At 43.5% G+C, this 26,161-nt stretch overlaps 1 protein-coding gene across 3 annotated transcripts; it reads right to left on the reverse strand.

Annotated features, from left to right (window-relative positions):
• Positions 1–7,022: 7,022 nt before the first annotated feature.
• Positions 7,023–16,982, reverse strand: HAUS4 (HAUS augmin like complex subunit 4). Of its 3 annotated transcripts, none has more exons than XM_032343814.1 (10): positions 16,870–16,982; positions 15,026–15,111; positions 13,182–13,324; positions 12,960–13,091; positions 12,358–12,492; positions 10,706–10,802; positions 9,424–9,569; positions 9,153–9,283; positions 7,653–7,721; positions 7,023–7,508 (listed from the first exon to the last, which is right to left on the reverse strand). In XM_032343814.1, exons 2-10 carry the CDS (start codon positions 15,078–15,080, stop codon positions 7,325–7,327), a joined length of 1,092 nt encoding a protein of 363 aa, XP_032199705.1. In that variant the 5' UTR covers positions 15,081–15,111; positions 16,870–16,982; the 3' UTR covers positions 7,023–7,324. The 3 variants fall into 3 exon arrangements, with proteins under 3 accessions (XP_032199705.1, XP_032199706.1, XP_032199708.1); XM_032343815.1 differs by having other exon boundaries at positions 16,816–16,912; XM_032343817.1 differs by lacking the exon at positions 16,870–16,982 and adding an exon at positions 16,487–16,674.
• Between the last annotated feature and the right edge of the window lie 9,179 nt (positions 16,983–26,161).

Raw genomic sequence — 26,161 nt, forward strand, 5'->3', positions numbered from 1 at the left:
TTGTGTTTGTCCAAGAGCCCCAGAGTTTCCTTATGGAGAACAATCCTATCTCAAGCTCTGGAGGTGATTTATTTTGTTTCTCATTATAGAGGAAGAATCAGCAAGACTGGGTTCTTGGTCAGATGGGGTAAGAGACAAGATGCCTATGAAAGAAAGGACAGGCAGCAAATATAAGCCTTTTCTGAAAAGTGTGAGGGGGAGCAAGGGCAACTGAAGTCCAGTACGCTATCATTCAGCTGTCACTGTCACCCAGCCTCTCCACTGGCCCTCCAATCCCCTTCCCGCCTATTCCACAATAGCCAATACCTCACACGTAGTGCACCTCCTGCCATCTCCTGTCACTGTGAGGAATGAAAGGACGAGGACAAACCACTGTAATGCCCATTTCGGGCAGCACTGAACACCTCTTGTGTCCCTTCTCCCACCTTCATGGCACACTTTTGAGATATTTTTCTACCAAGCGATATTCATAAGCTCAGTAACTACTTTTTCATAAAATTACTAGAATTAATATACTTTCTGTAATACCAAAAAAGCAAAGATACCTGAGCAAGGCACAGATGCAATGATATTCAGTTAAGCATTTTGTAGAAGCAATCTAAATATCTCTCCTGAAGGGAATGGTTAAATTATGATGTAGCCATACTCCAGCATGAGTATGAGCTAATATTGTTTTTTTTTTTTTTTTAAAGATTTTATTTATTTATTTGACAGAGAGAGAGAGATCACAAGTAGGCAGAGAGTCAGACAGAGAGAGAGAGAAGCAGGCTCCCTGCTGAGCAAAGAGCCCGATGCGGGGCTCGATCCCAGGACACTGAGATCATGACCTGAGCTGAAGGCAGCGGCTTAATCCACTGAGCCACCCAGGCGCCCCATGAGCTAATATTGTTGTACATATGTTTGCAAATGTTTAGAAAAAGCTCTGGCATCATATTCACCAAATCACTCTGGTTACTGTAGCATAGTGGATTGGGGTAAAGGGCTGTGTGTGTGTGTCTCAGGGGGTGTGGTAAATCTTTTATTTTTTACTATTATGTATTTGTTTTGTTTGAGCTTTTTTATAAAACACATTTTTGTTGTAGTTAAGCCAATAAATATATTTTTTCATATAGTTGGGCAGCACGGTTGCAAGCAAATTATCGGTCTTATTTGAGTTTTGGGAAACACAAGGAACAGCTAGCTGTCCAGCTCCATGTCATTTAGGGAGCGAGGACTGGGAACCATTGCTTTGGAAGCCATTTTGGTTTCTCATTTTCCAACAGGTAGTTGGAAATCTAAACATTTCTCAGACCCCAGCTTTCCAGAGATTTGATCGAAGCAATGGGATATTTTTCACAAATTTTGGTTATTTAAGATGAAGACTTTCCTTGGTGCATGATTTACTCATTTCTTTTTTTTTTTTTTTTAAAGATTTTATTTATTTATTTGACAGAGAGAGAGAGAGATCACAAATAGGCAGAGAGGCAGGCAGAGAGAGAGAGGGAAGCAGGCTCCCTGCTGAGCAGAAAGCCCGATGTGGGGCTCGATCCCAGGACCCTGAGATCATGACCTGAGCAGAAGGCAGAGGCTTTAACCCGCTGAGCCACCCAGGCACCCCAGATGTACTCATTTCTAACCCTGTGCCTTCCCCCACTACCCCTTCCCTTCTTTATCTTTGTCATTTTTTCCAAAATGCCATCCCAAACTTACTTCTAAAGCCTGAACTAAAGCTCTCTTCCCTACTAAGACTCCACCTTATAATTCCTGATTCACTTCTCTTGGTTTTCAACCATATTCATTTGCACTTCCTATTACATTATATTCTTTTTTTTTCTTTTTTTTTTTTTAAGATTTTATTTATTTACTTGAGAGAGAGACAGTGAGAGAGAGCATGAACGAGGAGAAGGTCAGAGAGAGAAGCAGACTCCCCATGGAGCTGGGAGTCCGATGCGGGACTCGATCCCGGGACTCCAGGATCATGACCTGAGCCAAAGGCAGTCGTCCAACCAACTGAGCCACCCAGGCGTCCCTATTACATTATATTCTTAGACTGTTTTTATGTGTCTACTATTAAGTTTTAGACCTTGAAGACAGGATCCATTTCTTTTTTATTATTATCCTTATTATTTCAAATACTAAAACCTACTTTGGTTTAAGATGAGTACCTAATTAAATGAGGAAATGCTGAATGCCATAATAAATATCAGGAAAAACTATTTTGAGATTTTTGTTGTTCATCTCTAGATGCTACTAACTACAAAGGAAAATGTATTCTATATATAAGAGAGATTGGCAGTTACCACCTTAAATAAGCAATCAAAGTCAGCATAATTAATTGTGAGACATTCCAACCTGATATGGCTCCAAGGTGATATAATGTGAAGTACATAATATCATCTATTAAGTATTCTTTGCAAAAACGTTTAACCTGAATCAAATAAAGCCTGTAGACCTACTTCCAGTTTATAGGAAATAGAGGCTTGTAGCACTGTCCAATAGAACTTTTTTTTAATAGTTGGTTTATTTTTAGTGTTTATTTATTTATTTATTAAAGATTTATTTATTTATTTATTTGACAGAGAGAAATCACAAGTAGTTGGAGAGGCAGGCAGAGAGAGAGAGAGGAGGAAGCAGACTCCCTGCTGAGCAGAGAGCCCGATGTGGGACTCGATCCCAGGACCCTGAGATCATGACCTGAGCCGAAGGCAGCGGCTTAACCCACTGAGCCACCCAGGAGCCCTTAGTGTTTATTTATTAAGTTATCTCTAACCCAACATGGAGCTTGAACTCATGACCCCAAGATCAAGAGTCATGTGCTCTACCAACTGAGCCAGATGGAAGCCCCTAGAACTTACTTTTCTTTTTAAAAAAATTTTTAGGGCACCTGAGTGGCTCAGTGGGTTAAACCTCTACCTTCAGCTCAGGTCATGATCTGGGGGTCCTGGGATCAAGCCCCATATCGGGCTCTCTGCTCAGCAGGGAGCCTGTTTCCTCCTCTCTCTCTGCCTGCCTCTCTGTCTACTTGTGATCTCTGTCAAATAAATAAATAAAATCTTTAAAAAAAAAATTTTTTTTTTTTAAGATTTTATTTATTTATTTAACAGAGACAGCAAGAGAGGGAACACAAGCAGGGAGAGTGGGAAAGGGAGAAGCAGGCTTCTCACAGAGCAGGGAGCCCCATATGGGGTTCAATCCCAGGACTTTGGGACATGACCAGAGCTGAAGGCAGAAGACCAACAACTGACCCCCCGGGTGCTCTAGAACTTTCTATAATGATGTAAATGTTCTATATTTGCACCACCCAGTACGGTAACCACCAACCTACTGAATTTTAATTTTAATTAACTTAAATTTGAATTTAAATAGCTACATGTGGGGGCGCCTGGGTGGCTCAGTGGATTAAGCCGCTGCCTTCGGCTCAGGTCATGATCTCAGTGTCCTGGGATCGAGCCCCGCATCCGGCTCTTTGCTCAGCGGGAGCCTGCTTCTCTCTCTCTCTCTGCCTGACTCTCTGCCTACTTGTGATTTCTCTCTCTGTCAAATAAATAAATAAAATCTTTAAAAAAAATAAATAAATAAATAAATAAATAAATAGCTACATGTGGCTAGTGGCTACTATATTGGACAGAACAGGAGATCAAATTCACCACCACCAGAAACAATTGGACAATGGAACATTCTACAAAGTAACCAGACTGGATTTTTTAAAAAACCACTTTCAATTAAAAAGAAAAAAATTTACAGGGTGCCTGGGGGGCTCAGTGGGTTGAGCCTCTGCCTTTGGCTGGGGTCATGATCCCAGGACCTGGGATCGAGCCCCACATCGGGCTTTCTGTGTAGCAGGGAACCTGCTTCCTCCTCTCTCTCTCTGCCTGCCTCTCTGTCTACTTGTGATCTCTGTCAAATAAATAAATAAAATCTTTAAAAAAAAAAGATTAGGTGGGATGCCTGGGTGGCTCAGTCAGTTGAGTGTCCAACTCTTGATTTTAGCTCAGGTCATGATCGAAGGGTTGTGGGATCAAACCCCACATCAGCTCTGCTTGGCATGCAACCTGCTTGGGATTCTCTCTCTTTGTCTCTCTGCTCCTCTACCCTCCCATAAATAAATAAATAAATAAATAAATAAATAAATGGTAGGAGGAATGTTCTATTTTAAAAGATATTAAAGAAACCTAATATCCAGGGGCACCTGGCCACCTCAGTTGGTAAAGCATGTGATTCTCAATCTTGGGGTCATGAGTTCATGCTCCACATTTGGCACAGAGCGTATTAAAAACAAAACAAAACATGGGTGCCTGGGCGGTTCAGTTGGTTAAGTGTGTCTGTCAGTTAAGCATCTTGATTTTGGCTTGGTAGTGATCTCAGGGTCCTGGGATCAAGCCCCACGTCAGGCTCCCTGCTCAGAGAGGAGTGTGCTTTGAACCTCTTCTGCTCCCCCTGCTTGTGCTCTCTCATTGTCAAATAAATAAATAAATAAATCTTTAAAAACAAACAAACAAACAAAAAAACAAAAAACCAAACACAGATAATACAAATCTAACATCCAAATGTAATACCCAGACCTTCAATGGACCCTAGACCAAGAAAACAAATTAGGAAAATTTTAATATGACCTAGATAATAGATATTATGAAATTATTCATTTTAGGTATAATAATTTTATTAGTTATACAGAGGAATGCCCTTATTTTGAAGAATTGCCTGGTGAAAAATGAACTGTTGGGATTTCATCAAGATCAAAATCTTTTGCACAGCAAAGGAAACAGTTAACAAAACCAAAAGACAACTGACAGAATGGATGAAGATATTCACAAATGACACATCAGATAAAGGGCTAGCATCCAAAATCTATAAAGAACTTATCAAACTCAACACCTAAGAACAAATAATCCAATCAAGAAGACATGAACAGACATTTCTGCAAAGAAGATATCCAGATGGCCAACAGACACACGAGAAAGTGCTCCACATCCCTCGGCATCAGGGAAATACAAATCAAAACCACAGTGAGATACCACCTCACACCAGTCAGAATGGCTAAAATTAACAAGTCAGGAAATGACAGATGCTGGCGAGGATGCAGAGGAAGGGGAACCCTCCTACACTGCAAGCTGGTGCAGCCATCCTGGAAAACAGCATGGAGGTTCCTCAAGAAGTTGAAAATAGAGCTACCCTACGACCTAGCAATCGCACTACTGGGTATTTACCCTAAAGACACAAATGTAGTGATCCAAAGGGGCATGTGCACCCGAATGTTTATAGCAGCAATGTCCACAATAGCCAAACTATGGAAAGAGCCAAGATGTCCATCAACAGATGAATGGATAAAGGTGTGGTATATATATACAATGGAATACTTTGCAGCCATCAAAAGAAATGAAATCTTGCCATTTGCAACGACGTGGATGGAACTAGAGGGTATTATGCTGAGTGAAAAAGTCAATCAGAGAAAGACAATTATCATATGAGCTCTCTAATATGAGGAATTGTGGGGGGTAGGGAAGGAAAAAATAAAACAAGATGGGATGGGGAGGGAGACAAACCATTAGAGACTCTAAATCTCAGGAAACAAACTGAGGGTTACTGGGGATGGGTGGGAGGGAGAGGGTGGCTGGGTTATGGACATTGGGGAGGGTATGTGCTATGGTGAGTGCTGTGAAGTGTGTAAGCCTGACGATTCACAGACCTGTACCCCTGTGGCAAATAATACATTACATGTTAAAAAAAGAAAAGAAAAAAAAGTTGCCTGCTTAAGTATTTAAGGAATGTGATATATAAGTATTTAAGATGTGATATATCACATCTGTAACTTACTATACACAATGGCTCTGAAAGAAAAAAGTCTGTATAACTATATATCAGTTTGTATGGGAGGAGGGAGAGAGAGAGAAAAAAAAATCAAAATGTTAATAATTGTTGAATCTGGGTTGCTAAAACTATGCTGGTGTTTAGTTGCTAAGACTATACTGGTGTTTTCTTTTAATTTTTCTGTCAGTTTGAAACTACCCCACTTTTCTGGGGAAAAGAAAAAGTATAAACTAAGCAATATTGACTATTTCTGACTTTCTCCATTAATCTGTTTGTGATTTGTGAATTTCATATAGGCCAACATTTCCTTGTAGATAAATGGCAGTAAGTACCATTTATAGAAAAAAATCTAAATTATGTTAAAGACCTTAGTTTTTTCTATGAACCAATCCAAGACCATCATTATTTATTGTAGCAGAACACCTAAATACAGTCTCCCTTGAAAGTAGTTTGAGGGGCATCTGGGTGGCTCAGTTCAAACCCCACACTGGGTGTAGAGATTACTTAAAAATAAAATCTTAGGCTCAGTTGTAAAGCATCTGCCTTCAGCTCAGGTCATGATCCCAGGGTCCTGGGGACGAAGCCCCACATCGGGCTCTCTGCTCTGCAGGAAACGTACTTCTCCCTCTCCCACTGCCCCCGCTTGTGTTCCCTCTCTCACTGTCTCTCTACCAGATAAATAAATAAAATCTTAAAAAAAAAAAAAAAAAAAGGTAGTTTGGGAAGCTCTTCTAAATAAGGGTGGAAGTCTTCTGCTTCTGTTCTCAGTTTCTGACCTTGATGCCATCAGGCCCTGCCTTGCTCTAAGCTAAGTGGACTGGGAAACTTGGTTCCTTGGGGTGATCTCTTCCCACTGTCTGCTTTCAGAGAAAAAAGTGACTCTCAAATCACGCCAGCAGGAACCAGGAATACAAGTGGCTTGTGTCCTACCCTGTAACAGGGCTAGGTGCCCTGCTGCTTTATGCTAACCACCCCACTGAGAGCCTTGGTGACAGAATCATCCCCTACCCCTATCCACTGTGGCATCTAGCCGTCCTCTGGATATTACAGTTCTTCAAAAGCAAGCCCAGATTTAATCCATGTCTGCTCTCCAAGAATGAGGCCTCTAAAACTCTGGGCAGGCAGGCCGGTACTCCCACCTCCCACTCTTAGCGTAAGCATTACACATCTGTTTGTCTGGATCCACTCAGTTCCCCTCCTCACCCACCTAGTCTTTGATGTTTTTTTTTTTCATCTGTGCCTGAAGGAAGCATCATCACTTTATTCAGGAGATAATCAAATATAACACAGGGCCGACACTGACAAATAGTTGCACACAGAATTATATAAATCTGCTCCATTTCCCAGAAGAGACTCAGTCACTATAAACGAGGAAGAAAAACCAGGATGGTGTCTAGCCCACTGCAGTGTTTCAAGTAAGCGTCCCCACACTCCCGGAGTAAAAGTGGGCCTGAGGTAGAGGTGGTCCTTTCAAGCAGAAGGAGGGGGAGGCCGCACCCATGTGGAAGTCCACCTCTGGACCCCGGCGAGGTAGCGGTCAGCGGCAGGCCTTGTTAAACTCCCGGAGGGCCCAGCGCTTGTTCTCAGTTGCCTGCTTGAGGCAAGTGTACTCTTTTACCAGCCTGTCAAACTCCTCCCCAAGGACCTCATAGGTGCTCAGGACCTGTCGGGACTTCTCCATGTCCTGCTCTTGTAGGCGAATGGCCCCCTCCAAACGGTCCCTATATGCCCGGGGAACAGAAGATACAACGTAAGGATTTGGTTCCTCAGCAAGCAGACAAGAATGTGAATACGTTAACATGAATGGGTGAGGAGAGTGTGGGACCAGCCCTGAGCAGCAGGACCAGGCCCTTGGGAGTTCTCACCTAATGAGACGATGAACTTCAACTTTCTCAGCAGTGTAAGTGTCGGACAAGATCTTTAGCTCCTCCATCCTGACAGAGGGAAGAAAGAAATGCTGAGGGTCCCTGACGGCAGCAGAGTTAGGAACAGGACACAGTACCTGCCGTGGTCAAGACGTGTGCTAAGCAGTGACAGGAAAAGCAAGATCCCTCTGAATTCCTAAGTAACGTATCTCACCAGAAAGCACCTATTTCAGGCTTTAAAATAAGACTTAAGGGGCACCTGGGTAGCTCAGCTGGTTGAGCGTCTGACTCTTGATTCTGGCTTAGGATGGTGAGACCCAGCTCCAAGTTGCACTCAGCGCAGGGTCTGTTTGTCCCTCTCCCTCTGCTCCTTCCTCCCCCTCCCCAACCACCCACTGGCATGCTCCCTCTCTAAAATAAATACATAAATAATATTTAAAAATAAAAGAAGATTCAAGAATGTTAAATGGGGGTGTCTGGGTGGCACAGTCGGTCAAGTATCTGACTCTTGGTTTTGGCTCAGGTCATGATCTCAGCATTGTGGGATAGAACCCATAGTTGGGCTCTATGTTCAGCGCTGAGTCTGCTTGGGACTCTCTCCCTCTCCCTCTGCTCCTTCCCACCACACATGCTTGTGTGCTCTCTCAAAATAAATCTTTTTTTTTTTTTTAACTGAGACTCTCTTTTTATTTATTCATTTAAAAAAAAAGATTTTATTTATTTATTTGACAGAGAGAGAGAGACAGTGAGAAAAGGAACACAAGCAGGGGAGTGGGAGAGGGAGAAGCAGGCTTCCCACTGAGCAGGGAGCCTGATGCAGGGCTCAATCCCAGGATCCTGGGATCGTGACCTAAGCCTAAGGCAGACGTCTCACAACTGAGCCACCCAGGTGCCCCTCAAAATAAATAAATCTTTTTATTTTTAAAATTTTATTTATTTATTTATTTGACAGACAGAGATCACAAGTAGGCAGAGAGGCATTCAGAGAGAGGAGGAAGCAGGCTCCCCGCTGAGCAGAGAGCCCGATGCGGGGCTCGATCCCAGGACCCTGGGATCATGACCTGAGCGGAAAGCAGAGGCTTTAACCCACTGAGCCACCCAGGCGCCCCTAAATAGATCTTTTTTTAAAATATTTTATTCATTTATTTCCCAGAGAGAGAGCACGCAAGCAGGGGGAGCCACAGGCAGAGGGAGAAGCAGGCTCCCCCCTGAGCAAGGAGCCTGATGTAGGACTCAATTGCAGGGCTCTGGAATCATGACCTGAGCTGATGGCTTATGTTCAATTGATTAAGCTACCCAGGAGTCCCAAAATTTAAAAAAAAAAAAAAAAAATGTTGGACACTTCTGGGTAATCCAATGGCTACCACTGCTGTGTGGCATTAACCCAAGACCCATACGATGTTAGGCATGGCAGAGAGGAAAAGAGAGTTGAGGGAGAGGGTTGGACGGGTTGGTATGTGAGACAGAGTTCCTGAGACCCACAAGGGTCATATGGCTCACCTCAGCTTAAGGATCATGGCACTGCACTTGATCTCTAGGTACTGGGCATTGATGCGGTCCAGCTCAGACTGAGTCTTCAGCCGGTGCTCCTGAAGGAGCCTCTGCAGCAAGGCAAGGCAGCGCAGAAGCACCTGAGCCCCCAGGAGGCAGGGAGAAGGCAAAACCACAAGTCAGTAGAAAAAAAGGCAAATCAAAACTCCTTGGCTCCCCCAAAAGAGTCTCTAGGGCCAGGATAAAAGACAGAGGGGGATATCCCAGTCCCCTGACAAACCTGGGAATAGGTAGCACTCTTTTTCTCAAGCAGCACCATCTGCTCCTTCTGCTGGCTCTTGGCATCCTGGCATTGCTGCTTCTCACCCACTAGGACCTCTGCCAGTTTCCACACCTTTGCTGCCTTCAAGGTTTCACTGTCTGAATCTGGGCAAAGAGACAGAGGACTGGGGCACCTGGGTGGCTCAGTCAGTTAAGTGTCTGCCTTTGGCTCAGGTCATGATTTCAGGGTCCTGGGGTTAAGCCCCACATCGGGATCCCTGTTCGGTGGGACACCTGCTTCTCCCTCTTCCTCTGCTGCTTCTCCCCAACCACCACTTGTGCTTTCTCTCTTGCTCCCTCGCTCGCTTTCTCTCTTGCTCCCTCGCTCACTCTCTCTCTCCCTCAAATAAATAAAATTTTTTTTAAGGTTTCTTTTTTTTTTTAATATTTTATTTATTTATTTGACAGAGAGCAGAAGTAGGCAGAAAGGCAGGCAGAGAGAGAGAGGGGGAAGCAGGCTCCCCACTGGGCAGAGAGCCCATGCATGCGGGACTTGATCCCAGGACCCTGAGATCATGACCTGAACCGAAGGCAGAGGCTTAACCCACTGAGCCACCCAGGTGCCCCAATAAATAGAAATCTTTAAAAAAAAGAGAGAGACAGACAGATAGACAGACAGAGAGAAGACTAGACAGGAAAACCCTAATTGCTACTGCCCTTCTGAGGTTATTTTTCAGTGCACTATCCCATATCTAGCCCTACAAATTCTCTTTAGGTTTTCTCCTGGTGTCCTGTTAAAATGGCCTAGTTCTCATAAAGTTCTCTTCGCTCTTACCCTTATTTTTTATTTTATTTTTTTTTAATTTAAATAATCTCTACACCCAACATGGTGCTCAAACTCATGACCCCGAGATCAAAAGTCACATGCTTTTCCAACCAAGCCAGCCTCATGCCCCTCACTCCTACCTTTAAGTCCAGATTTGGCCCTTCATTCTTAAGGCATAGAAATGAAGATTAAGAGAATACCTATTAGCCTGAACGTTCTTCCCTATTCCACTCCAATTCTCTAGAGACGAATGAACTCATCCTTCCCTGCAGTAAGAGAACACTTGGTACCTTGCTGAATAAAAGTTCTCACACAATTCCTTGCCTGTATTCTACCAGCAAGGAAGCAAACAAATAAGCATCTCCAGTGCTTCCTAGCTTCTGTCCCAAATCTAAAATTCAAAGCATTATTCACAGAAGAGCAGACCAGGGACACTGAAGGTCAGGTGTGAACAGAGCAGAGTGCCAGCCCTTACCTGAATTGGGGTCATGGTAGCAGAGTAGGGTGAAACATTTCTTTTTGAGCTGCTCCTCCACTTCCAGTGGGAGCCGAGCTCTCATCCACACAAAATCCTAGAACCACAGAAGCAAAAAGAGAGATGCAAATAGATTGTTAGAACTAAGATCCACCAGTGAGTACAAGACGGTAACACTCAATGATAACCAAGAAAAATGCATCAAGAGACAACAGGAAGATTCATTTTTATTGGCCTATCAAATTTGCAAAGAATAAAATGATGGTCAAGACCCCATGTTGGGGGCACTTGGGTGGCTCAGTGGGTTAAGCCTCTGCCTTCGGCTCAGGTCATGATCTCAGGGTCCTGGGATCGACCCCCACCATCAGGCTCTCTGCTCAGCAGGGAGTCTGCTTCCCCCCTCTCCGCCTGCCTCTCTGCCTACTTGTGATCTCTCTCTCTCTCTCTCTGCCTCTGTGTCAAATAAATAAATAAATAAAATCTTTGGGAAAAAAAAAATGAAAAGGTGGGGAACTGGCAATACATACCAACATGTTTAATGTATATATCCTCTGACCAGTAATCATACAAAGGCAAATACACCTATGAACGAGTCTGTTACTATCAGTGTGGTTTCTAAGGGCAAAAATGTGGAAACAACTATATCTGTCATTAAGGTTAAGCAAACTATGCTACATCCATACAATGGAATTCTTTTTTTTTTAATGTAATCTGACCCCGTCCCCTGATGTGGGGCACAAGCTCATCACCCTGAGATCAAGAGCTGCAAGCTCTACTCACTGAGCCAGCCAGGCGCCCCCATACAATGGGATCCTATCAGTGATTTAAACTGATGATATAGAGGCACCTGGGTGGCTCAGTTGGTTGAGCATCTAACTTTTTCTTTTTTTTTTTTTTTAGAGTTTATTTATTTATTTGAGAGAGAGAGAGAGTGAGAGTGAGCATGAGAGGGGTGAAGGTCAGAGGGAGAAGCAGCCTCCCCATGGAGCTGGGAGCCCGATTCGGGACTCAATCCCAGGACTCCGGGATCATGATCTGAGCCGAAGGCGGTTGCTTAACCAACTGAGCCAGCCAGGTGCCCAAGCATCTGACTTGTGATTTCAGCTCAGGTCATAATCTCAGTGTTGTGAGACTGAGCCCTGAGTCAGCTCCATGCTCAGCAGGGAGTCGGCTTGGGATTTTTCTCTCCCTCTCCCTCTGCCTCTCCCCTCATCTGCACTCTCTCTCTCAAATAAATAAATAAATAAATTAAAAAATAAACTTATGATATAATAAGAACACTGAGCACAGACCATGTGCCTGGCACTGTGTTAAGTGTGCGTTAGAAGTTATCATCTTATTTATATTTATTTATTGACTTGAAAAAAGTCCCAAATATATTAAGTGAAAACAGATTACATTCACTATACAAGCATAAAGGCTACAATACCATTTATGCTGAGCTGTATATGATATACTGTATTTATTTCTAAATGTAGAATTTCAGCTTTTACTTTCTTCTGTGTAACATTTTTCTTATTTATTTGAGTTTGGCCCTCACGAATGTGTATCATTTTTACAAAAACAATAAAGTCTAACAAAAAAATGTTTAAATATATGGGAGAAATTAAGCCATTTCACTTTTTTGATCCCAGTATCTGCTCAACCCCCACCTCTGAGCGGGGCATGAGCTCCAGAAGGTCCGCCTTCTCCAGCCCCAGCAGTGGAGGCATTTCCCTCTCCCGGCTGGGACCCAATAGTCGTGTCAGTTCAGTCACGAGTAGCCGCTGTTCAAGGGTCTCGTGAAACTGAGAGAGAATAAAAAACAAAAGAAGTTACTATAAAACTTCTCCCACTCCACCTCCTCCATCCTCATAAACCAGTTCTTCACACATTTTCAAAGTCCTCAAACATGTTATCCCCTTCAGCTGCCAGTGCCTTCTCCTATCAATCTTTCTTTTCAAAACTCTTAACAACACACCCACCTCTTCTGCTATAACTACAATAGACACACAGTCTATTTCTTCTTCTTTTAAAAGATTTTGTGTTTTAAGTAATCTCTACACCCAATGTGGGGCTTGAACTCACAACCCTAAGATCAAGAGTCACAAGCTCCACCCACCGAGGCAGCCAGGACCCTCGGGTCCATTTCTTCTTTGATAACTATTACTCGAAGCTCCTATTTACCCCAGAGCATACAATGAGGTAAAGCCATAGTTGGTTTGGTCACTCCTGCACCTGGTAAGCACCCCCTACTGCATCTCTCCTGCTTCACCTTTTTGTCGTCCAAAGTTAAATTTGTGTCTTGTGTCTTTACATAGTAGTCCACAAGCAGCTCTTGAATGACTCTCTGTAAAATCTCAGACCTCAGCCATATTGTCTTATGGAGTCGAACTTCCTTCCATGCCTAGGAAACCAAAAAATCCCAGGTAGGAACCTCTTTCTCTCTTGAAAGATTTTTCCTTTCTCCTCCCATCCCTCTTCCCAGGGCTCTTACCTGCGCCTGCTCCTTTGCCAGGGTGAGGCTTAAGCCACTCTCATCCATGTGCTGTGACAGACCCAGCAGCAGTTTGCCGAAGTGTGGGTTCCGTAACAGGTCCTCTTCACTCAGGTTACAAGGAGGAAGCTGTTTGCTGCACACTTCATAGGATGTCCCCCACAGGGGCAAAAGAAATTAAAAAAAAAAAAAAAAAAAGCAAAGAAGGTATCATTATATTAATTATTACTCTTAGCTTAATACTCACTTCCAAAAATCTCTAGCTTTTTGGTAGGGAAGTTTTTGAAATATAACGAAATGTTCAAAAAAAAAAAAAAACCCCATAGCGGCACCTGGGTGGCTCAGTGGGTTAAAGCCTCTGCCTTCTCGGCTCAGGTCATGATCCCAGGATCCTGGGATCGAGCCCCGCATTGGCCTGTCTGCTCAGCAGGGAACCTGCTTTCTGCCAGCCCCCCCACCGCCTGCCTCTCTGCCTACTTGAGATCTCTGTCTGTCAAATAAATAAATAAAATATTTTTTAAAAACCCCACAAATAAACTCGAGGCAATATTCAAAGGTAACTAGCACCTATATATACACACTAACACATACACATAAAGATATTAATCAAGAATTAGGTAATGAATCACTAATGAAACCAAGAGCTTAGAAAATGAAGTATATTTGGGGTGCCTGGGTGGCTCAGTGGGTTGGGCCGCTGCCTTCGGCTCGGGTCATGATCTCAGGGTCCTGGGATCGAGTCCCGCGTCGGGCTCTGTGCTCCACAGGGAGCCTGCTTCCTCCTCTCTCTCTCTCTGCCTACTTGTGATCTCTCTCTGTCGAATAAATAAATAAAATCTTTAAAAAAAAAAAAAAAGAAAAAGAAAGTAATAGAGACAATCAGGAAAAAGGGACCTTTTAGTAGGGGTCACCATAGTACTCCAAATGTCTCATTCACACAGAATAACTAGAATTCTTGAGGAAGGGGGAAAAAAAACCCAAAGGTAAAGTTCCAACTTTGGATGTGTTCTCTAGTTGCATAAGCAAGACTGCAAGAAGGTATACTCAGGACTAACTGAAAAACTGAACTAAATTCTTATTGTAAAGAGAGCTGAGTAACCCAAGTGGATTCAGAGCAGCACACACATGAGAAAAAGTGCAAGAAACTGGGATCCATCAGCCCAAGGGCCTCTCTTTCCATCTCTTATTCCTACATGCTTTCTGCTGTGGTCTTCTGTTTCATTCCTACTTACCAAACAAACTTTCATTCTTTGGACCATGAGAAAGTTCTTTTGGAAAATAAGAACTCTCCCTTTTTTCTCCCCCTCAGGCACTGAAAGATCAACATGGCAATGTTCAAAATATAGAAGATTCAAGTTCTTGAAGGATTCAAGATATAGAAAGGCTTTGAGATAGGAAAAGAATTCAAGATACAGAAGGAGTCAAGATATAGAAAGGGTTTGAGATAGGGGAAGAATTCAAGATACGTTAGGATCTGAGATTTTGGAGTACAAGATATGAGAAAATTCAAGACCCAGGTAGGAAGGAAGCCTTCTTCACAGAGTTTGCTGGCCACTCTTCTCTTCAGGTTATGCCTGCTGACACAGCACTGAAGCAACTTGAGTTTTTAGTCTACTGCATAGGTGGGTACTTAACAGGAGTACTTAAGAGGAGCCGGTGTTGTCTGTTTTCTAATAAGAGAGTGTCCAAGAGTCTTCATGTATCCTAGTTTCCCCAGAAACTTTGGATTTTATGTGACAAACCATACTGGTGAACTTTATAAATCCTTTTTATTATAGAAAGCAAGAATCTGGCTCCGACCTCTCTGGGTAAGTCATCAAACGTCCTTCAAATGGCCTCCTTACCTTGTTGGAGTATTTCCATCCCTTCTCCGGGTAAGCAGAAATCCCCGGATGCCATCTGATTTTCTCGAGATTCTTAATGTGTGGAACTGAGTGAAAGAACAAGGAGTAAGTTGGGTGGCTTCTTCAAGAAAACTACCTTGGGTTCACATTTCTGTTGTCTGCAACCTGGGGAGGAACCACAGGGAAGCCTCTTACAGGGAGAGACTATATCACACACCCTGGGTCCCAAGCTCCTCTACAAGTTTTAAGGGCAGACTTATAAGTGGCAAAACCATTTGCATTCTAAGCACATAAATGTTTCCACTTGTTCCAAGCTGTCAAAAAAGGAGCCTCCTTCAGAAAGAAAATTTTCCAATTCACTAAACAGAAGGATGCTCCCCTCCCCTCAGCATTATGTCTAAGTTAAACCTGAGCTGCTGCTTTCCAGTTATGAGTGAACTGGGGAAAGGGGGGGGGGCATCCAATGTCCGCTTTTTTCACCCCAGTCAAATAACTCCGCTATCAAATTCCACAAAATAGTTTCTTGAACTTCTTTAACTTGTCCTTTCATCTAAAATCTGTTGGTAGTTTTTGATCATTAACTCTAGAATCATCCTTCAGGAGTGACAAATCATTCCGCACTTGAACAACTGCTTTTCACTTAACAGCATTAGTAAGGAGCACCTTAAGGAAAGAGCTTGACAAGAAGACTGACAGGAAGGTCAGTACCAAAAGAGCAAGGCAAGAGTGTGGTTAATGCAGCTGAGGCTGGGATGGGAGCTGTCAGGTGTTTTGCCAGAACACGGAGTACACTGAAAAGTATGACATCAACACAAAGGGGAAGCAAAGGTGGGCACTCTGTGGACTCTGGAGACTAAATTTTTCCCTTGAGGTGATGTTCCTCTTTTTTTTTTTCTTTTCTTTTTTTTTTTTTTTTTTTTTGCTCCACCCACTCCTCTCTGTAAGATATCAACTCCAAAGGGCAGCTGAGTCTCCCAAAGCACAAGACATCGAAGGTTATTATGATTTAACACTTTAAGTTCACAGAACATTTGGTTTACTCCCTCGCTTTATGAGCAGCATCAAAGTAAGTACTCATTTATTTTGCAACTTCGTCCAGAGGGGAACACAGATGAGGAGTCGGAATGCTAAGACTTAATTTGCAGCTCTGCAGTTCCTTCTGTGTGAATTTAAGGGAAACGTTTTTTGTTTTTCATGCCAAACTTTTTTTCCACCTGCAGAACGGAGATAAATGAATCCTGCCCTGGCTGAGACACCAAGAATTAACAACACAATCGACCTGTCAACAAAACCCACTAGTTAGTTAAGCCCAGTGTTTTAACAATTCTGTTTATCGTTGACCTAAGTTCTACAGGCAAATTTCACACAGAAATGAGGACCAACACAAATTTTTAAAGTCAGCTGTTCTTCCCTCCCTAGGGGAACTGCCCACTTGGGTTTTCTTGGGGTGCCTTTCTTTACCCTTTTAAAATGTTACAGGGCGTGAACGAAGGCGGCGATCAGGCTTGATTCTCCACCCTCTGCACTCAGACGTGTTAAAACGCTGCTACAGGGACCCAAGCATTTAAATGTTCTGACTCAGGCGTCTTTTAAATTCTTAGAGCTGTCTTTACACGCTGCACTGAACGTTAAATTGATTTTACAGGTATTTTCACAAGATGTGACCCTCACAGGGCCCGAGATGAATCAAAATGCAGAGCGGGCTCTCCGGCGCCTACTTCCCTTCTGTCTGGGCAGCCAAGGATTCCCAAGGGCGAGGGCGGCCGCGGCGGCCAGGGGCCGGCACTAACCCTCCCAGCACTCCGCCTCCCCTCAGCGCGGCCCGCCGACTCTCCGAGGCAAACCTGCACAAGCGAGGGCCCCTGAAGCTCCCGCGGCCGTGCGGAGCCGGCTGGGGCGAGCTGGCCCGAAGCGTCGACCCCGAAACCACGCCCGCGCCCGGGCTCCGGAACCTCTCACTCGGGCCGGCCGCTGAGGCTGGGGGAAGATAGGCCCGGAAGGACCGCGCGGGAAGGTCGGGGGAGGTACGGGAAAGGCCCGAAGTGCGCGCGAGTCCTCCAGAGAGGGGAAGAGGGGCGGGGCCACGCTCGAGGCGGGAACGGCGGGTCCGCCCCCAGCCGAGCGCTAGCCCTGGGTCCTCAACCGCCTGGGAACCCGGCTATTAGAGTGTGAGCCTGTAGGGACTCTTGGCCCCTTTTTCTGAGTACCTCCCCCTTGCTGAGGGCAAATGTTGAGAAAAATGGTAATGATTGCTAACATTTATTGAGGGCCTACAGTGAGTCAGGAACTGTGTCAAGCAAGGGTTTACTTGCCATTCCTCGCTTAGATCTCTTGTAAGTTTCTACAGTGGCCTATGAGGAAGTCACAATCATACCCATTTTACAGAGGGGAAAACTAAGGCGCTAGGAAATTAAGTAACTTGTTTGAGGTCGCAGCTCACAGCGTCTAAACTTGACCCGGTGGCCCTCTGAACCTTCCCAGACCTCCTGCCCACACTGAGCCTGCCAGTCTCTTAGCTCTGGCACAGCCCCCAAGGTCAGCTTTTTCTCTAATTTCCTGCCCCAGGCTCCTCTAACCTATCCATTATCTCTCATCCTTCAGCTCGCTAGTTCTGTCACTTGTGCTCTCTCTCGCTCTTCCTCCCTCCCTCCTACCTTCCCTGCCTCCTTTTTAAACTATAGGGGCATTTATTGTTTGCTTAAGAATAAATCTGGAGCTGAAGGTCCCAGAGCATTTTAGCTGTTCTGTGGGCAGTGTTCTTTGTAGTTCTCTGCAGTTCCCTCATGGTCACAGGGTAGTTGCAGAAATCCAAGAAGCACATCCAACTCAACAGCATCCCAAGCAAGAAGGAAGGAGAGGAGCCTTCAGTCAAGGAAGAAAACCTTTCCCAAAGTACCCAGCAGACTTTCCCCTATGTCTCATTGGCCAGACTGGGTCACTGGCCATCTCTAGACCAATGAGCTAAATGTCTTCCATTTGCCCCCCAGATGCACATTCTGCTTTTTGACACCCTATATAGACCAGTATTTCAGGGTTCCATATTCTCTGACTGCTTTCAGCCGAAGAGGGATCTGAGCAGGAGGTCGCAGGCAGGAGGGGAACAATTACCTCTGACACCACTCCCACCTTATTTTCAAAGTGGACTGGAATGTAGTCATTAAGGGAATTATTTCAAAAATAGTATTTGATACTAAGTAAATTACACTAAGTTTCTTAAATCTCTTGCATCAGAGAAGCTGATAGTCTGGGGTGGTGGGGAAGGAGCCTCGGTTAGGCATGTAGAGTGGTAGAGAATTTCATCATTTCCTTTAGTACCAACTAGAGAGTTCTACTAGCAATACTTAGAGGAATAGTGTGATCCAGAGCAGAAATTTTATATCTCTGGTCATCTTGTCAGCTGCCACCTCTCATGCTTAATATTAAAGTGTTGTCATTTTCTACGGCTTTTAAAAATCATTTATGCTTCCTCAGCTCTGTGGTGAGGCATCATTAAATATCAGGCATAATGTTCCTAACAAACGATACTTGGAACAAAATAGCAAGCATGCTTTGGTGACTCAGAGATGATCAGAAATCAACTGAAATTTCATGTCTCATAGTTGTCCGGTTTTATAATAGGGTACTTTTTTTTTTTTTTATAATAGGATACTTTGGCTAAGCAGCTCTAAAGGACTTGGGGAATGGGAGAAGTGTGCAGAGAGGGGCCTGTCTTCAGGTAGGGTAGAAAGGAGGGGAGGGGGAGAGCCATGGGAAGCCTTGAATCAGATCAAACCGTCCTATGCAATTATCTATTCCATTTCTCTCTCTCTCACTCTCTCCCTCTCTCAATAACCTTGGGCGTAAGGTTCCTTATTTGTCAGAAGGAGGAAATAACATATTTCTAGCTCCTCCAATCTCGGATGTTGATGTAATGATCAAATGAGATAATGGCTGAGAAAGTGCTGTGGGAAGACTATCGGAGTGAGGTATTTTAAAATTGACACTTACTGAGCACGTATTAAATGCCTTGGGGAGACACAGAGATAAATATGACCCAGTCCCTGCCCTGAGGAAGTTCATAATCTAGTTGAGAAGATTAAGACATGCACATGAAAAGCAAATAATACAAGGCAGCAAGAAGGTGTCAAAAAAGCAGTTTAGATTATAAATACTTGAGAAACTTGGGACACCTGCCTGTGTGGCTCGGTCAGTTAAGCATCTGCCTTTGGCCCAGGTCCTAACATCCTGGAATGGAGCCCCACATTGGGCTCTTTGCTCAGCGGGGAGCCTGCTTCTCCCTCTGCCTGCCACTCCCCCTGCTTGTGCCACCTCTCTCTCTCTCTTTGACAAATAAATAAAATCTTCAAAAAAATAAATTGAGAAAAAAATAAACTAGAGAAACTTAAGAGAAGTTACAAAACCCTTTCTGCAGGAATGGATAGGAAAGACTGTGAAATCAATCTTACCTTAACTGGGCATAAAAGAGAGAAAATTTGGATCATTAAGGGTGGAGAAAACATCTCAGCAAGCAGAAGCAGAGACAGGAAGTCCAAGTTGCCTTCTGGGTTCAAAAGGAGATGGGACTGGCTGAAGGGAAGGGGGCTGTACAGGCCAGTTCTGCGTAAGACTAGAACACTGAGCCTATAGACCATGTTGGTGATAAAAACTGCAGCAAAGTACTGAAAAAAGATCTTACAATCACATACCATCTGGTGTCCTTGAGCAAGTAAGATTTGCAAGAGAAGCCCTAGAATTAATTCTTTTTCTCTCCCTCTTCCGTCTTCTCTCCCTTTTTTCCCTCCCAGATTAAAAAACAAACAAACAAACAAACAAAAAAGCATGCACACAGGGGTACACGGCTGGCTCAGTGGGAAGAGCATGGGACTGTTGATCTCAGGGTTGTTAGTTTGAGTCCCACATTGGGTGTAGAGATTACTAAAAAAAAAAATAAAAACGAAGAACACACACACACACACAGTTTAATTAGGTATTTTGACACACAATATTTAATATGTACAATTCATTAAGTTTTAACCTTAACCTTACATACTTACTATCACCACAATCAAGATAGTAAACATAGGCATCACCCCTAAATGTTTACTTGTGTGCTTTTGTAATTCTCTCAGGCCCCTCCAAACCACTGATTTGCTCTCACTATAGATTAGCCCACACTCACTAGAATTTTGTATAAACGGAATCAAATAAAGATGTACTCTTTTTTGTCTGGCTTCTTTCACTCAGCATAATTTTGCAATTCATACATGTTGTTGCTAGTATCAATAATCCATTTTTTTAGTTCATATCTTTTTATTGCTGAGACGTAGTACAGAATCCTCTTAAAAACCTTCACTTGTTTGGGGGGTGCCTCGGTAGCTCAGGTCATGATCCCAGGGTCCTGGGATTGAGCCCCACATCAGGCTTTCTGCTCCGTGGAGAGCCTGCTTCCTCATTCCTCTCTCTGCCTGCCTCTCTGCCTACTTGTGATCTCTCTCTGTCAAATAAATAAAATCTTAAAAACAAAACAAAACAAAAAAACCAACCAAAAAAACCCTTCACTTGTTTGGGTTTGTAGTTAAGGAGGTGTTTCCTCCATGACCCTAAGTTACCTATCTCGGTGCTTGGCATCCTGCAGCAAGCAGGAGTGAATTTTGACTACCCCCACAATGCTAATTCCTTATATAGTTTTGTTTGTTCAGTGGAATGCTTGACCTTTATGGGCCTGTCTCTTCATCAGTGTTGTTCATCTCACATTCTGCTATGCCATATGCAAAATACAATCGCTCACGTCTTAAATGTTCTTTAATGATAAAGCCAAGAACATGCTCAGAAGTATTCCTGAGCTAGATTCCTGCAGGGAATTGGGAGCGGGGGGAGGGCGTAGAAAGATAAATTAGGCAAACTCCTGCCCACAATTTAGTTCTACTTTCTGGAAGACATTGCTCTCGATCAAGTATCCAAAAAATATGAACGCGTATGTTTTTGACTTGATGATAAATGTAAATGGAAGCCTGAGAAAAAGTTTACTTAACCTTTCAGACTTGGATGTTCCTTTGCTGGGTTGTTTAGAATTACAGAGAAGAACGGAGATTTGCTGAGAACACCTACAAGGACTCTGCCTCCCACACTCTAGCTGGGAAACAAAATGGTGCCACAAAGATAGAAATTTCAGGTGAGTATTTAGTACATATCCTATTTATCAAACTAATGGAAACTTTCAGGTAGAATATGGTCTCACATGGAAAATTTAGGCTTAAATAACCAGTTTCAAAGCCAGGATGTTAAAATAGCTGTTGGACTGTGGAACCACACTTAACTGAGCAATTGTTCAGAAAATTTTAAAAAAAGAAAGGAAAAGAAAAAGAGCCATACCACTTTGAAAGTAACCGAAGACAAGTAGCAAGAATATATTTGTATTATGGACCCAGAAACCAGTTTCAGGAATAAAATTTACAGGCAGTCAAGAGGTTTTAGAATTATGTTCAAGGGTGTTCACTGGAAAATGAAGGTATTCAGAGACACAACTATTGATGATTAAGCTAGGAAATTCCATGCCCATTGTAAGTACATGATTTAAGGAGGAAACAAGTGGATAAAGAAAATATGTAATCAACCTATGACATCAAAAGAAAATTTTAGAACAAATGTTCATAATTTGCCATTTTTCAATTGCTTAACCATTCCAAGGGGATTTCAAACCCAGCCCCCTCGTAGCTCCAAGGGTTGCCTGTCTCTTCATGGAAATTTTGTTATACAAACTGAAATGAGCCTGGTTTTACTTTGAGACATGACACCATTGTGAACTAGTATATAAATAAGGCCTGATAGGAGGACATTTTGGATCTCAAAGAGAAGCTAAGAAATTTGGCTCAAAAAATGGGACAGATTGAAACAATTTTTACCAAAGGAATATGAGACAGCAAAGGAAATTGATTCAGAAGAAGACTAGTGTCATTTTTGAAAAGCTAGACATGAGGCACAACGTGTGCAGTTCTTGTTATAAGGATTGAGTGTGCTGCTGTAATGAGAAAACATGGGCCAGGCTGATAAAAGTATTTCTCTGGATTTTAAACTGATGATGACACTGTCTTATACTGAGCTGCATATGAAAGAGATTTTCTCCTTTAAAAACTGTAACAGAACCAGGGGGAGAAACAGACCAACCAAAGGGCATTTGGAGTTTCATGCTTGGGAAGAACATACATTGTGAATTTTGAAATGCCTCCTGAGATTAAGGTGTTATGGCAAAAAAAAAAAAAAAGGCAAAAGCTTGAGGAAGTTAGCAATTAAGTACACTTTCTAAATTCCATTTAGCAAAGAGAAATTTTGCTAAACTAATTTACAGTTTGCAACCATGGTAGCTGAGTAGATTAAGTATTACAGCTGGATTTCCCATGACTGGGTTGCCTTATAAAAAAAAAACCAAGCATAGGGGGCTTAGGTGGCTCAGTCGATTAAGCATCTAACTCTTGATTTCGGCGCAGGCCATTATCTCAGGGTCACAAGATTGAGCCCTGTATGGGGCTCCACATTCAGTGGGGAGTCTGCTTGAGATTCTCCCTCTCCCTGTGCCCCTTCCTCCACACACACTCTCTCTCTCTCTCAAAAAATTAAATCTTAAAACAACAGCGATGAAAAAGCCAGCCATAGGTCATTCTGGAATGGATGTTTTTCTTGGGCAGCATTTCAAAACTAATTTATTGATAACCTTCAAATGATTATTAATGGGAGGCTCTGTGGATGGAGAGCCTCTCAGGATCATAGAAATCATCAAAAGTCTACAGCAGCCAGGCAGGTAAGCAGGCTGGGAAGCACACACAGTGGTAGGGACTGTGACAAATGGAAGGAGACAATACATTCAATAAAGGAGCAGACATCACTTGGTTCCAACTAGTTGCTGCCTTTGGACACTGGGCCGGGGGTGGGGTGGGGGGGAGGGTGATAAATCTTTTGATTATTCAAAAAACCTTAGAAACCCCATTCTTCGTATACAATATCCAGATTTTTATGTGAAATCTCCTGAATTGTAAATGTTGGCAACCAGTTATTTTATTTGCAACAGCTTATTATTACTACAGAGGCAGGACACGTGCATTGTATAAAAATAGAAAATGTAGGCCAACAACAATAAAACAGACTCTCTCACTCAGAGATCACCACTGTTAACACCTTAATGCATATCCTTTCAGTTCTTTTTTTTTCCATACATATATAGACATTGTGAAAACAAAATACAAGTCCCCTGTACTGGTTTCAGAACTGGCATTTTGTTAATGATTTTGACCTTTCCATCTCAGTAAATTCTCACTTCATCTAATTCCCTGTCCATATAAAAAATTTTCCAGTTGACTCCAAATATCTTTTTTTTTTTCCTTTTTCAGAATTTATTTATTTATTTGACAGAGAGAGAGAGTACAAGCAGGGGGAGCGGAAGGCAGAGCAGGAAGCCCAAAACGGGGCTCAATCCCAGGACCTAGGGATTATTACCTGAGCCGAAGGCAGATGCTTAACTGAGCCACCCAAGTGCCCCTCCAAATATCTTTTTTATTTTATTTTATTTATTTTTTTGACAGAGACACAGCAAGAGAAGGAACACAAGCAGGGGGAGTGGGAGAGAAAGAAACAGGCTTCCCAAGGAGCAGGAAACCAGGTGCGGTGCTCGATCCCAGGACCCGGAGATCAAGACCTGAGCCGAAGGCAGACGATTAATGGACTGAGTCACCCAGAGGGAATCTAGGACCGCGGATTGTATCGTTATTAGATAGCTTAAGTCTCTCCAATCTAGCAGTTTTGCATTTTTTGAAAATCATACGGATTTGGGGGGCGCCTGGGTGGCTCAGCAGGTTAAGCCTCTGCCTTCAGCTCAGGTCATGATCTCAGGGTCCTGGGATTGAGCCCTGCATTGGGCTCTCTGCTCAGCGGGGAGCCTGCTTCCCCCGCCATCCCCTGCCTGCATCTCTGCCTACTTGTGATCTCTCTTGCTGTCAAATAAATAAACAAAATCTTCTAAAAAGAAAAAAAAAATCATACGGATTTGAAAACAAGCTGAGGGTTGCTGGAAGGGAGGTGGGTAGGGGTATGGGGTAACTGGGTGATGGGCATTAAGAGGGCACACAACGTAATGAGCACTGGGTGTTCTATGCAACTGATGAATTATTGAACTTACCTCTGAAAATAATGATGTACTATATGTTGGCTAATTGAATTAATTGTTTTTTAAAGATTTTATCCACCTATTTGACAGAAAGAGACAGCGAGAGAGGGAACACAAGCAGGGGGAGTGGATCCCGATGTGGGGCTAGATCCCAGGACACTGGGATCATGACCCGAGCCCTGTGCTGAAGGCACACGCTTATTGAATTTAAATTTAAAAAAAAGAAAAAAATCATACTGACTTGCTGAAGAGACTTAGCCAGTGGCCCTGCAGAATGCCTCCCTTTCTAGGTGCATCTAGCTGCTTCCTCTTGGCATCCTTTACTTTGTTCCCAGCACGGCCTGTAAACTCTTAACTCTAACACCTCTCTGCGGGGCGGAGAGCAGCTAGACTATATAACACTGTGGGGTTATATGTTTGCCTCACACCAGAACTGGTGGGCTGGTTAATGACACCAAGACCTGTTCCAGGAAATGAGTGATGCCAAGACCATGCGCTGAGAGGTTACTTGGCAATGTCCACCTGTCCACCAACAGTTTCTCTTGTCATAACTCCAATTATTAATCTCTGCCAGGATCAGTCATGTATTCAAGTTCTCAAAATGCTGTTCTCCCAATTGTGTCATTCTTTCTACATTTGTTAGTGGGCGTTTTCCCCCTCCTCAACGAGGTTTCAAATTGATATTATCAAAAATAACTCCCAGTAGGCCAAAGAATGCATTTGGGGCAGCCACCTTCTGATCTACATTGAAAGCCCAACAAAGTCTCCCCCTGTCATTGGTCCCCTGAAGCATTAGGTCTTTCCTTTGTAACAATCAATTACTTTGCACTTGGTGACATGTTGCTTGTAATCTTCTCAAGGCATTTTATGTGTGTACTTGTCTCCCTGGCTAGAGCGTGACCTCCTCAAGGGCAGAGACTCTCCTGCAGAGTCTTTCCTTTGCTTTTTTTTTTTTTTTTTAAATTTAAAGATTTTATTTATTTATTTGACAGAGAGAGATCACAAGTAGGCAGAGAGGCAGGCAGGGGCGGGGGGTGGGGGGAAGCAGGCTCCCCACTAAGCAGAGAGCCCGATGTGGGGCTCAATCCCAGGACCCCGAGATCGTGACCCGAGCCGAAGACAGAGGCTCAATCCACTGAGCCACCCAGGCACCCCTGTTTTATTTTATTTTATTTTTTTAAGATTTTATTGACTTATTTGACACAGAGAGAGAGCGCGCACAAGCAGGGGGAGTGGCAGGCAGAGAGAGGGAAAAGCAGGCTCCCTGCTGACAGGGAGCCCCATGTGGGATTGATCCCGGGACACTGGGATCATGACCTGAGCCTAAGGCAGATGCTTAACCAACTGAGCCACCTAGGCACTCCATCTTTTGCTTCTCCTAGTGTGCTTTTTTTTTTTTTAAAAGATTTTATTTATTTATTTGACAGAGCGAGATTACAAGTAGGCAGAGAGGCAGGCAGAGAGAGAGGAGGGAGCAGGCTCCCTGCTGAGCAGAGAGCCCGATGGGGGACTCGATCCCAGGACCCTGAGATCAGGACCTCAGCCAAGGCAGCAGCTTAACCCACTGAGCCACCCAGGTACCCTCCTAGTGTGCTTTTAAAGGTCTTTTAGACTATTGCTAATTCGAATTAGCGGGCCGGGGGTGGGGGAAGCACTAAAAAGAACCAAAAGTTTTCATTAATGTCTCTTGGATTCCCTGGCTTTCCCATTAAAACTTTCCCTAATTATTTATCATAATGAAGGGCTGATCTAATTTACAGTTTGCTTGTGCTGTGGGAGTCCCTGTGATGAGGTTGAGAGCTGAGGTGGGAGGGAAGAGGGGAAATAAGCTGTTAGTCTTCAAAAGCAGGAAAGTCATTTTCCAGCTGCATGACTTTGGGTAAATGCCATTATCACTGTTACTATTTCTTCATTTGGTAAAATGAGGTCACTGGGTTCTCTCTAAAGTCACACCCTGCTTGGCTCTAAGTCTGTCCTTTCAGATGTTCTAAGCCATGTCTCCC

The sequence above is a fragment of the Mustela erminea genome, chromosome 5, assembly GCF_009829155.1.
Source record: "Mustela erminea isolate mMusErm1 chromosome 5, mMusErm1.Pri, whole genome shotgun sequence".
Taxonomy (NCBI): domain Eukaryota; kingdom Metazoa; phylum Chordata; class Mammalia; order Carnivora; family Mustelidae; genus Mustela; species Mustela erminea.